At 41.0% G+C, this 12,081-nt stretch overlaps 1 protein-coding gene across 2 annotated transcripts in view; it reads left to right on the plus strand.

Annotated features, from left to right (window-relative positions):
* BCR (BCR activator of RhoGEF and GTPase) overlaps positions 1-12,081 on the plus strand; it is a 101,302-nt gene that overhangs the window by 42,647 nt on the left and 46,574 nt on the right. Inside the window, exons 4-5 of one of the 2 annotated variants that reach the window (XM_059827469.1) lie at positions 757-787; positions 7,038-7,244. In XM_059827469.1, the coding sequence (XP_059683452.1) occupies positions 757-787; positions 7,038-7,244 (238 nt within the window). The remainder of the gene's footprint in view (positions 1-756; positions 788-7,037; positions 7,245-12,081) is intronic. The other variant, XM_059827470.1, reaches the window with a different exon arrangement.

The following is a 12,081-nucleotide window of genomic DNA, read 5'->3' on the forward strand; positions in this document are numbered from 1 at the left end:
AGGAAAATGCCAATTGGAGCAAAATGCAACAGCATGTCTCAGTAACAGACTGCTACAGACAGATCAGACCTGTCCTCTAGTCTCTGCATGAACTCTTCATGGAATATATGGACAGATTAAAGAACTCTGATCATCTTTTTTAGATGTTTAATGATCTGGGTTTGACACACCTAAAAGATTAAAAGTGGACTGCAGTTAATTCATCTCCTAAAGACTTAAGGGCGCTGTCTGCTACAAGGATAAAGCTCATCTGCGGTAGAGACAGGAGTTTCTTGGAGGCTAGTTAATGTCTATGGCCTGAGATCCCCTGGGGCAGGGAGGGTGGAGAGAACCACCGGCTGTCTTGCTGCTTCCATGTGCAAGGTACATTGCTTTCTCCTTCTTCCATCTCAAAAATAAGATGCAGTTCTCAATCTCTACATGCACACATACAGGTGCACTCAACATGCGCACACACAAACACACGCTTACCCTTAAAAGAAAGTGAAACATTGGGTAAAATTTACATGTGACAGGTACTTGTTTCTGCAGCCACTCGACATGCGGCAGAAAGGTGATCTATTACAGTGGGAGAGGGGAGGTTGCAAACCTGAAATGGATATGGTGATTTCAGGAAAATTTACTGAAATTTTGGATTTGCAGAACTCCTTTTTTGGTTGCTGTATAAGCTGTAGTTGTCATTCCAGTGACCTGCTATGTATTTAGAAACCTCCCTTCCTGGGGTACTGTTCCCCTTTTGTTCTATTCCCTAAAGAGTGTTTCACTGCAGTTTGTCAACATACAGCACGCTTTCAGAGCCCATTTCACATCTGCCTGCAGAAGGGAAACTGCAGATTAGCTGCATTGTATGAAACTGCTTGTTTAACTCCTGTCTTGGTTTTGTGTGCTGATGGGTGTTTCCTGTGGGTGGGCTGTGTTATGTATTTCAGTGCAATTCTATTTCTGCAGCCCATGCTCCCAAACAGCTTGTTCAGCAGTGGCAAATGGTGGGGTGCCGTGTAGAAGTCTATCAGTTAGCACTGATAGTTGGATTCTCTTCATGTGCTTAATGGAGAAATACAGTTTGAGGCCATAGGCAGGCTTGGAGCTGGCTTTCCTTACTTTTTGCCTTTCTGTTTTTATGCTCATCTAATACTAAAGAATGATTTGCAAACTAATGGGATTTTTTTGTTGCTAAATGAATTGGTATTGTATTTGAGCAGGGGCTTCAGGTTTCACTACACGTCTTTACATGTAAACGTACTGTCTTTACACAGAGAAGAGATAGTTTGTTTTGAATCTGTTTAGCATCCTTTCTTCATCAATCTGAGAAGAATAAAACCATAGGGATTTGACATGGCAAACGTATCTATATTTTTTTCCTTTTGATACTTGATCTTTGTTCTGGGACAGGCTCCTGATACAGGTAGACAGCGTAATTATTGTTTGTGGATCGTGGTTTTGTGCAAAAGTGTACGAAGTATTGAGTGAACTATTTCCTGGTTTGGGAGATGATGATTCAGAAGGTGTCAAGGAAATAAGCAAGATGCTTAGTTTTCCATAGTTTAACTCTTCTGTTTTTTAGAAAGTGCTGCTGTATTCCCTAGGCAACTGCATTCACAGCCCATCCACACTGATGTACTTCTACATATGCTCAGCACTGGGCCTGAATCCCTGATCCTTCTCCAAGTAGCCTGGCCAGCACTAAGGAATAAAAGTACACGATTCTGTATTGTTTATCACCAAGCAAACAGTAGTCTGTAAAAGCTGGAGCTAAGGTTGATAAGGTGTATTAATAACTTAAAGGTTACAAAAGAATAAAAAAAAAAAGTGTTGCATTTTGGTAACTTATCCTCAAAACAGTCATGTGTAAATCCCAGGAATTGACTAAGCTTCAGCCTAAAGGAAATTGAAGCAGTGTTTTGCTAATATGATGTCTTCAGTTACAGTACAAGCTTTTTAAGTATACCCGCCCCTGAACTACCATGCAATCCAAACTGAAAGTTTGGTTTTCTGTGCCACGAACTAGATCAGAGAGCTGATCCAGCTTAGAAAGGAAGTGCCAAAGATATTTTTCTTTGAGCTGGCTGAGTTCTTTATCTGGACTATAGACACCTGTGGGGTTGCAGAACTAAGGGGATAAGAGGAGAAAGGGCCATGCAATGGTCTATGGCTTGGTGGGGGAAACCTTAAAACCCCTATTGCTGCCAAGACAATGCATTGTCAAACTATGGCCTCACACATTCCCTGGCATAGAAACACACAGTCAGAGGATGCAAACTGCCTTAGCTCTTTTCTGTTCTGCAGCTGCGGGAATATTTTTGGAGTGAGTATAGACATTGCAAACTTGTGCTAGCCTTGGTACCATTTACAATGAAGCCACAGTGATGCGGGGCTTTGGCATGAGGTGCAACTCCCCTCTTCCTCCAGGATTCGAGGTATTGACTTAGGCAGGCAGGTCTGAGCTGCTGTGGCTTCACTGCTCTTTTAGTGGGATTAGCTGGAGCACAGCTAGCTTGGAAGCTTCTCTGCATGCTGCTGTTAAGCCTCTCAAGCAGCTATGGATGTTGTGATGCTGTGAAAGCATGATACATGCATTTGAACCATTGTGTGGCCCTGGATTAGACGCAGCTAATCTTTCTTTTTACTTAGAACTTAATTTCTTTTTCTCTTCCTGCTTTCAAGTTAGATCTATGATTTGATTTCATATTCGCAAAGAATGAATGTGGCACCTAGCAGGATGGGTGTAGGCAACAAGACATGGGAACAGTGTTGCTGTGCTGTCTCTGAGTGCCAGTGAATTTGTGACTAACTGTAAATTTGTTAGTCTTCCTTACCCCCCAACCAGGTGAAATTTGAGGCAGTGAGGGAGAGGAGCAGTTTAGAAGAGGGGAGGAACAGGATAATAAAGAAAAGGAATATTAAATTTGAGAAAACCAAAAGAAAATTAAAAGGGGACAGAGATGAGAAAGGAGGTTGAGAGGATGGAAGCAGTAACTGAGGAGGGGGATGGTGGAACAGACTTATAAAAGCTGGAGCAAAGCAGGGCCAGGGAAGCCATTGCTGTCAGAGCCTAAGGTGGAAGTAAATGCTTGAGGTTTTTAGCAGAATGTGTGAATTGATGATGAGCCTTTGTAGCCCCAGGTAGTTCATTGCACCTGAAGATCGTGCTGGTGCAGGAGAGGGGTACTGTAAGAGAATGTCAGAGGGACAGTGGTAGAAACAGCTACTCTCAGGTGCTGAGAGGGCTTGTTTCTGTAAGTCACAGCTGCTGCTCTTCTCTATGGGGTAGGATCTCTTGCAGGTTACCCAAAGAGGCAGACCTCTTTGGGCCCTCTTACCCAAAGAGGGGACCTGCTGGTGAGGTGAGAGAGGCAAGACACACATGGAGTAGTGTTCTTAGTATCTCTCTCTGGTGCTCTCTCAATAGAACATGTTTGAGCCCATTATCCTTGTATGCCTACCCTTTTTCCTTAGTTGTTCCTTGTCAGCAATTGGCTCTTGTTCCTGTGTTTCATCTTTCTCTGGCTTTGATGGCTCGGTTACTGATGACTTACTGTCTGGCCCTAAAAGAAGAATAAGAACCCTCTTAATGCTCACCCTACCTGAGACACTGGCTAAGAAATTGAGTGCTCTTGCTTGGGCCCAGCTGCTGTCTCCACTTGCAGTCTGCAATAGCAGCACCCAGAGCAGCTGGAAGTGTCTGAGCAGGTGAGCTCCTGGCTCTAATCTCTTTGCTCTAGTCTTTTTGCTCCCAGGTAGAGCCTGAACAGCCTGTGCAGCATTGTGCTGGGTTTAGGAGATATGAATAACCTAGTTTACCTAGCAACAGTGGTCTCTTTAATCACAGCGATACAAGTCTATCTCTGTTATTAGTGTTAAGACTTGTGTAGTGTATCTGGCTGCAATAATACTTTGCTTCTGTTGGAAAAAAAAAAAAAAGGGTAGAATAAAAGCAAGAAGGTTCTTCTGCTTTGGAGATAATTAAAATCTCCATAGGTGGGTTTCAGTGCTGTATGCAGCAGTAATAAAAAGAAGAGGGATTATAACTACTTCTAAGCTTTTTAATGTGTGAAGGATCCCTGGGGGATACAGAAATAAAGTTTTAAATTCTGCGTGGAGCTTTCTATGCACAGATCTCATGGCAGTCTGTGACACTGATAGATTCATTCCTTGTTGAGATGTATTATTTTCATTTTTATGGATAGGGAGATGAAGTGATTCAAAGGTAGACTGAATCTTGTTGCAAAGCTAGGAATAAATCTCCTCTTCTGAGCCCAAGTCCTCCACCTGCCCTTTTCTTCAGTTTCAGATAAAGGTTTTCCTGTGCAGTAGGAGACAGAACACGTTATGGAAGGTGGAAGTGTGAAGCCTGCTTTTTAGCAGGAGAAAGTGAGGAAAGTGAAAATACTGTGATTCACTGTAAGCCTTTCTGCTAATATATTTTAGTCGGCATTCACTCCCCCATTAACAGAAGTGGAACAAACTGTAAATTTTGAGTGAGCATTGGGAGTGAAAGAAATATTCCTGCCTTAATTTCTGCACAGCAACGTGGTCTTGTTACTGCATGTGTGCCAGAGAAACTCGTTTGGCTAAGAGTAGTTTGAAGAAACTTCTGAAGGAAGAAGAACTCTTGCTTGATCAAAGGCATGAAGCCTATGTGAGTGCCCAGTACTGATGTTCCTCCTTGGATAATGCCAGTGTTAAATTGTCAGTAATATCTTGCAGGCTTTTTAAGTTAGAAAGTTGCGCAAGGGACAGCTGAATGGAAAACAGATATCTGCACTCCTCCACTGAAGTTATATGGTGTTAGGGTTTTGTTTGTTTGTTTGTTTTTTATATATGGCATAAATAGTGCAGAGATGCAAGGAGACACCCATCCTCCTTCCTATTTATAATTCTGGTTTCTGGAGTCAAAACAGTCCCTTAACCTTCCGGCCAAACAGAATGCCATCCATCTTGTGTGTGAGGAGGGTATTTTTACTACTTCTTTTCAGTGTTTTCTTGCCTGTTTGGGTAGTGCAAGGTGGGGGCCATGCTGTCTTCTACTCTTCTCTTCCACATTCTTTTAGCCAAAGAGCTTTTGAAAATTCCAGCATGAGATTTGTTTGGCTTGCAGGTGTTGTAGACATTGTCCAACTTTGGGATATTTCAGCAACTCCCTTTCAAGCCTCTGTTTACTAAATCAACTTAATATGGTGTCTTCTAAATGGCTGGGGAGCTCTGGAAACCTGTAACATCTAGACAAAAGTCCCTTCCAGAGTACCACCTTTTTGCCGCCTTTTTTTTTTTTTTCCCCCATTCCTGTGGTCTTGCACAATCTAATCAGTCTTTTGAGGAAGTCTGAGAGCCTGAGCACAAGGTAACACTACGAGCGGGTGGGTGACATAAAACTCATTGAGCTTGTTAAAATAATATTGCCGTGGTCCTTCAGCAGCCTAAAGGCCTCATATACAGCTGTTATTTAGCTGGGTGGTATTTGGTACGAACCAAGAGAGAGGCTCACTTCCACAGTGAGTTTATTGTTGGATTTTCAGTATATTGTTTGCATAAATTCCCTAGACCAGCTCTCCCTCCTGAATAAGCCACATGGATCAAGTTTTATTCTGTTCCACACAAAGTTCACATCCTTTACTGGAATGAGTCATGCTATAACTAAGTTTACTGTGAGGGAGGAAAGTGGGCTTTAAAATGTTACTCCTCCGCCCTGCCTTAGTGATGTATAACAGGATTATTAGTATGCTTGGCAGCTGCTGCTTATTATTTTCACAGAACCTGGATATTTGTGAAAACAAGTAAAAATTGGTTCTACTTGTGTTCAAGTATGAATTTAATGCATATTTTTAAACTTAAAAGACAAAAAAGCTGTTCTTTTTCTTGTGGCTTTGTCTTCCATAAGGTTCACCTGCTACTGTGAAAGTGGATCTAGCTTATCTCCCTGTGGATATTTTTCAATTTTGGGACAAGAGTGGCATTTTGTGACTTGTAACTTAAAGAGGAGGAGGAACTCTACAATTTTGTGTTCAGTGGCCCATGCATGGCTATTACTGTTCCACACAGGAAACTTCTGGGCATTGACAGGTGAAAGTGCTTCACAGGCCCATGTAACTGGTATGTAAGGTTGTCTCCAGCTTCTCTCAGGAAAGATGTATGTGATGCGGTGCCACTGTGCAGAAAGCAAATTTTGGTCCGCTGTGTATATTTCTTTATGCAGAGAGGTAAAAGACCTTTTAACCTATGGTGGAGGGAGCTGCTCAGTGTGTGTCCTTAATGTAGATTTTTGCAGAAACAGTCTCTGTACACACTAAAGATACCAGAACCAATATTACTACTTATCTTTCCTGCAGAAGTTCATTGATATCTCATGCAATAATGGTTAATTTGACTCTTCATACCACCATCTTTTTTTGGGTTTGTTTTTTTTTGGGGAGGGAGGGGGATGTAGGATGGAGCAGGGTGGTGGTTTGTTAATTTGTTTAAGGAGTTAGTCTCAAAATTGAGGAGGAAGGGCAGCCAATAGAAGAGGGCCTCTTAGGATTTTATTTTTGGCAGTAGGCTGGTACACTTGACTTGTAAGACCTTTCTTTCCTAGTCCTCGTGTTCCTGAGAGGTCTGGAAAGGGCTATTCTCCCCTGAGCTATGTATTATCTTTGATTGCTAAACTGGCAGGGGCATCATCTGTTCTTGTTCTACAGAAAAAACAGGGTCTGTTACCCTAACCCACTACGTTCCTAAACCCAGACTGCATAACTTCTATGGAGCCTGCAAAAGGATTTATTTTGATGCTAATGCTTTTGAAGGAAAACTTGGGGGAAGAAGCTGTAATTAAATGAACACCAATGTTAGATATTAGAAAGGACTTTATCTTTTAGGACTTAGAATGAGTGAAGTGAACGTTTGGTGACAACATGAGTTTAATTAAATTTACGCCTCCACTTGATCTATATTTAACTATCACTGACTCTGGGTTTACTGATAAGTAATTATAATAGCTAGGAGGCAGGCAGTGCCTTGGTTGACCAGCCTGTCTCCTGTCCAGCTTGACTCTGACCAGACAGATTTTTCTCCTGTGTTTTACAGATGCTTCATTCAGTGGCACACCACCTAGCTATGCGTATGATGCAGACCGTGCTGAAGAACAGAGGCGACATCATGATATGATGCCCTATATTGATGACTCGCCATCATCCTCACCCCATCTCAGTTCCAAGAGTCGGGGCAGCCGAGACACCCTATCTTCAGGGTCTCTGGAATCTACAAAATCAGTGAGTCCTTTCCTGCCTTTTTGGAGTCAGCAAAGCTTTGTAGGTTTGCAAGGGTAAACTGCTTTAACAGGGAGCAAAGACAGGGCCTACCAGCACTATAGGACAGATTACCTGACATAATGTAGCAGTGCCTGATTAAGATTGTATATTTAAAGCTAAATTGAGGCTTGTAGCTGATGCTAAGCCTAAACTTCAAGCATGAGTCTTGTGTGTATGATTTTCAAGCCTCAGTTTTTCACCCTTTGTGAATTTTAGTGGAGAGAATTGGTGATTAATTGCGGTTGAGAGGGTCTTTAAATACCAGATATTTTGGAAAGGAGACGCTGGAACAAAACATCCTACATTATGATGTTCATACATGTGTGCATGTGGGTTGTCATTGCTTTTCACAAGGAAAATAAGCGTTATTTTCAGGTAGATTAAAGGCTTTGATAAAGCATCTAGAATATAAGATTTGTTTCCTTCACCCTGTGAAAATGGAATAAGAGGGAATAAAACTGCCAGCTCTGAAGTACGGTGACTTTGAGTGGGAGATGGCCACTTCTTATAACAAATTTGACTATTCACTAAATAGCTATCTATATAATCAATTATGGTAGATTAAAAGTTCAGAAGGGACCACCTAGCCTGACCTGTGGTTTGATGTGGACCTTCAGGCTATCTTTCTTTATTTTTGCTTCAGGTTCAGTAGCATGGCTATAGCTTGGAACTTAAGGAAAATTTCTATTTTTGTTTTTACAATAGTCTTGGTAGAGAGTCTGCTGCTTGCCTTGGTAAATAACTATTGACTCTGCTGTCTTCATGGTCAAAAATGTCTTAGTTTCAGTTTGAATTAATCTGTTTGACTTTTGAAGTTTGTTTCTCTTTATCGTTTTGCTTCCTAGATTGTAGAGCTCTTCAATCCCAAATTGCTGTTTCCTTGAATATCTTTGTCATCTGCAAACTTTTGGTTTCCCCAAGTCATTCATAAAAATGCTTGATAGCACAAAGACAACTGTCACTTCCTTCCTACTGTATTTCTAAGAAAGTGTAGCCAAACAACCTTGAATTCCCACATTGTAAATGACACTTTGAAATCTGTCATTTAAGTGGTTTAACTTATGTGTTGGCTTTATATAGTTCTGTCCTATTAATTAAGATGTCATGGGAGAAGAAAATGGATATTTTAGAGATATCAGTGTACATGTAAACCAACACCATCACCTTTATCAGACAGTTTTATTTATCTTGCATCAAAACAATTTCAAGAGTCTGACAAGTTCCACAAACCATTGGTACTTAGCATTCTTTATATACATTCTTCTATTACTCTTTGTTGGTTAGTGCCATATCATATGCTTCCTTACTTTTTCTAGGATGAATGTTGGATTAAGAATCCTACTTGAGACAGTCTCCTTGTTCTTCTTTCTCATTTATAAAAATGCATTGTCAAGATTTCTTAAAGCATTATGAAGTACATGTACTATTGATGTTTGCTTAATTTTATTTGACTATAAAGTATGGAATCTAGTTAGCTGCTTATGCTTTAGTCTATTAATTCTGAGATGCCTTTATCTCTCAAGATGAGAATTCTTGTGATATGTAAGAGGCTTTTGGAAGAAGAAATGATCATTAGTAAATTCAAAAGCTCCAAGGACTTTTTAATATTGGCTTGAAATTTCCAGGTTATGTTTCTCAGGATGAAGGAAAAATGCTATGTGACTACATATGGCTGAGAGTTATCTTCAAAGAACCAGTTGTCATAGTGCCTGTGACACAAGGCCTGAAAGAGACACTGCCTAATATTTAATCTTGTTCTTTGTTTGAATATTGCCTCATAAGCATTTAACAGTAGTTAATTTCAAAGTTACCTTAATAATGCTAGAAGGCTGCCTTTTTAAAAATAATTTTTAACATAAATGGCTGCTTTCTTCTCTTTGACTATAAAAAGATAGTTTATGGCTTCCAAAAGAAAGAGGTGTCCTGATACAGATTAGACTTTTAATCGTGAACCTCAACCGCTTCAGCTGATCCTGTCTGTAATTAGTCCACAAATGACAATGCCACTCATGAAGGACAGTCCATGACAAGGAGGAAGAGACTAATTTATGTATGGTTTCAATATTTCCCAAACAAGTTAAACTTTCTGTCATCGTGAGTTGCTACGTGGCTTTTACTGTAGTTATGTTTTCAGCTGTAGTGGAAAAGACATCAGTAACAAAATTAAGCATCAAACACACTGTGCTGAGCCAAGCACATAAAATGTGTTGGACCAGAAATACCAAGACGTATGTCTTTTCTATTTTCTTTTTCACTACATTTGTTTAGCAGAAAACATTTTTTGTTTACATGTGTTTGCTTTTATAGTTGTCTCCTTGCCCTTTTACTTCTTTCTTAGGTGCCTGCAATTACTTCTCAAAATTTGAGATTCTCTTTGTGACCAGAGCCTAGAAATCAACAGTTAACTGCATGTAACAGCACAACACAGGCACTATATACACCACTTAGACAAAATATTAAGATTGTGAAGTCATTCAGAAGTTAAGAAATTACTATGGTTATCCGGCCTTGCCTTGTGCCTATAGCCTTGTCTTGAATCTTTATGATAACTTTCAGTTACGCAATCATGTCCTATTTTTTCTATGGGGCTCCTGCATTGTTCAGTGTATATAGTGAATGATACTCAGTGGATTCGGTATTTTTATCTCTAGAGCTGTGTGTACACCTTATTTACAGGACACTGTGCAAACTCTGTTCTGAGTACAAAAGTACTCATTTCCTTTTGGCATGACGATTAACTCCAAATACAGTTGGAATGCTACACAGATCTTAATTATCCTTGCAATGTTCCTGTGAGATAAGAGGATGGTATGTTCACTAACCACAGGTAATCAAGGCAGACAAATTATAGCAAAAGCACCTGCTGATTTTGGGTACTTAATGTGAGATGCGTAATGTTCGGCAAAACCAGGTTCTGACTTTTAATGTAGTTTTCTTCCATTTAAAGTACAATCCCTTTAATTTCACTTGCAACCAAGAGTTAACAACACTCCAGTCAGGCACGCAGAAAATGGAAAACATTGTAAACAATGATTATTTTTAATTTTTTTTTTAATGTAATTCAAGTAATTCGCTTAGCATCACACAGACATAGCAGCATTCTGGTGTGATGTTCATCTGCCTTATCCATGAGACCAGCCTTTCTCTTGGAGACTGGGTTGTTGCTATCTGGATATTGAGGGCATTTTGCTTTGACTTGTTTTCTGGGCTTGCTCTGGGCTTTGTATTTTTCTGCCAAGTGTTTGATTAAGTCCTTCCACATCTTTATAGCAGCTATAGCCTTTGGTTAGGTAGTGCATTAGGGTTCCACCTGGTCTACCCAGACACCATAGAGAAAGTGCAGAGTGGCAAAAGCAGTGTCTCTTTCTAAAAGAGAATGAAGGGATACCTCCTGGACTACTTGTGGAGGGGCTCCATGTTGTTCCCTCAGTGTGTAGGGTGACCAACTCCCAGCACCTCATGTTCTGTGGAACAGAGGGCCCTCAGGAAGTGAGGGCCGCAGCTGACTTCCAGAAAGCTTGTGGTGTTCTACACCTTGTCGTTTGGGATCTGTCTTCCAATCCCCCCTACCACCTGCATCATATGAGCAGACTAAGACACTGGCTGGTCTGCCTCCAAACTGTACCACTTCAGCCACCTCCTCTTATGTATTCATATTCCACCTGCTTTGTGTCCATTGCACAAACATCTGTTGCTGTGACAAGGAGGGTGACAAGAGGTGCACCAGCATTAGTTTTGTCTGTGACCCAGTGAGGACATAATCAACATGGGCATTTGTAGTGTGGATTTCAGCATCCCCTGACTTGTCATTTTTGTGGTAAGGAGGCCTTAACAAATGTTTGCATTGAGCAAGCTAGGTCATATCCCCTCTTCTAGCTCTTCCAGAATCTCGTGCTGAGCTGCTGACGCATGTCCTGGCATAAAGCCAATGCTTTTGCCAAACTTTGACTGTTGCTCTGAAGCAAGCCTACAGGGGAAAGAGGAAAAAGGAGAAATGGGTTCCACTAATGCTTAAGTTGTTTGTTTATTTAATTTGAGAAGTGATTTAATTTTCCTGAACCTTGCTTTCTGTAACAGTTGAACTGTTGCAATTGAACTTTCCAAAAATTCTGGAAGCCTGTCTTGGAAAATGTCAGCCCAAATGTTTGCCAAACAAGACAGTGCTGATAGCTTCAGAAGGTGTCAGGCAGTGTTTGTAATAAGTAGTGATAATTCACTCCCAGAAAGAGAGAATGTGCCTGTCTTCCCATACAGCTGGGGTGAAAAGTGGAGAAGATACTTGCATAGAGTTAGAGGAGGACAGAGGGAGAGCTTGCTGCAGTATTCTTGGGGCACAGGAAAGTGTTGCGACTGCTGGAAAGTTAGTGATTGACACCCATAACTAGAGAAGAGTTATTGCCAAGAGTTTTGGAGTGGGTAGCTTGCAGCGTGGAAGCTAAAGAGACTGAGAGAGGATGGGAAACTTCAGCCATCATGATCCTATTGCTGCTATTCACATGGGAAGAGATTACAGCGATGGGAAGAGATTACAGCGATGGGAAGAATAGAAATAAGAAAGGTCTTTCAAGATCCATTCACCAACAAAGCCAGGCTCAAAAACATGCGTGGAGCTGAGGGTGTGGGGCTCTGTGGAGGTGGGCGCAGGGCAGCCAGTGGAAAGGCAAAGCTGGTTCCACCGCCCCAGGAAATGAGGGGAGTCACTTTTCTAGAGTTTAGAAGATGAATTTTTTACCAAAACAGATCTCTCCAATTCTTGTATATATTGCGCCCAGGGAGGCAGGAGTGCTAAAGCTGAGTG

The sequence above is a fragment of the Gavia stellata genome, chromosome 21 (genome assembly GCF_030936135.1).
Source record: "Gavia stellata isolate bGavSte3 chromosome 21, bGavSte3.hap2, whole genome shotgun sequence".
Classification (NCBI taxonomy): Eukaryota; Metazoa; Chordata; class Aves; order Gaviiformes; family Gaviidae; genus Gavia; species Gavia stellata.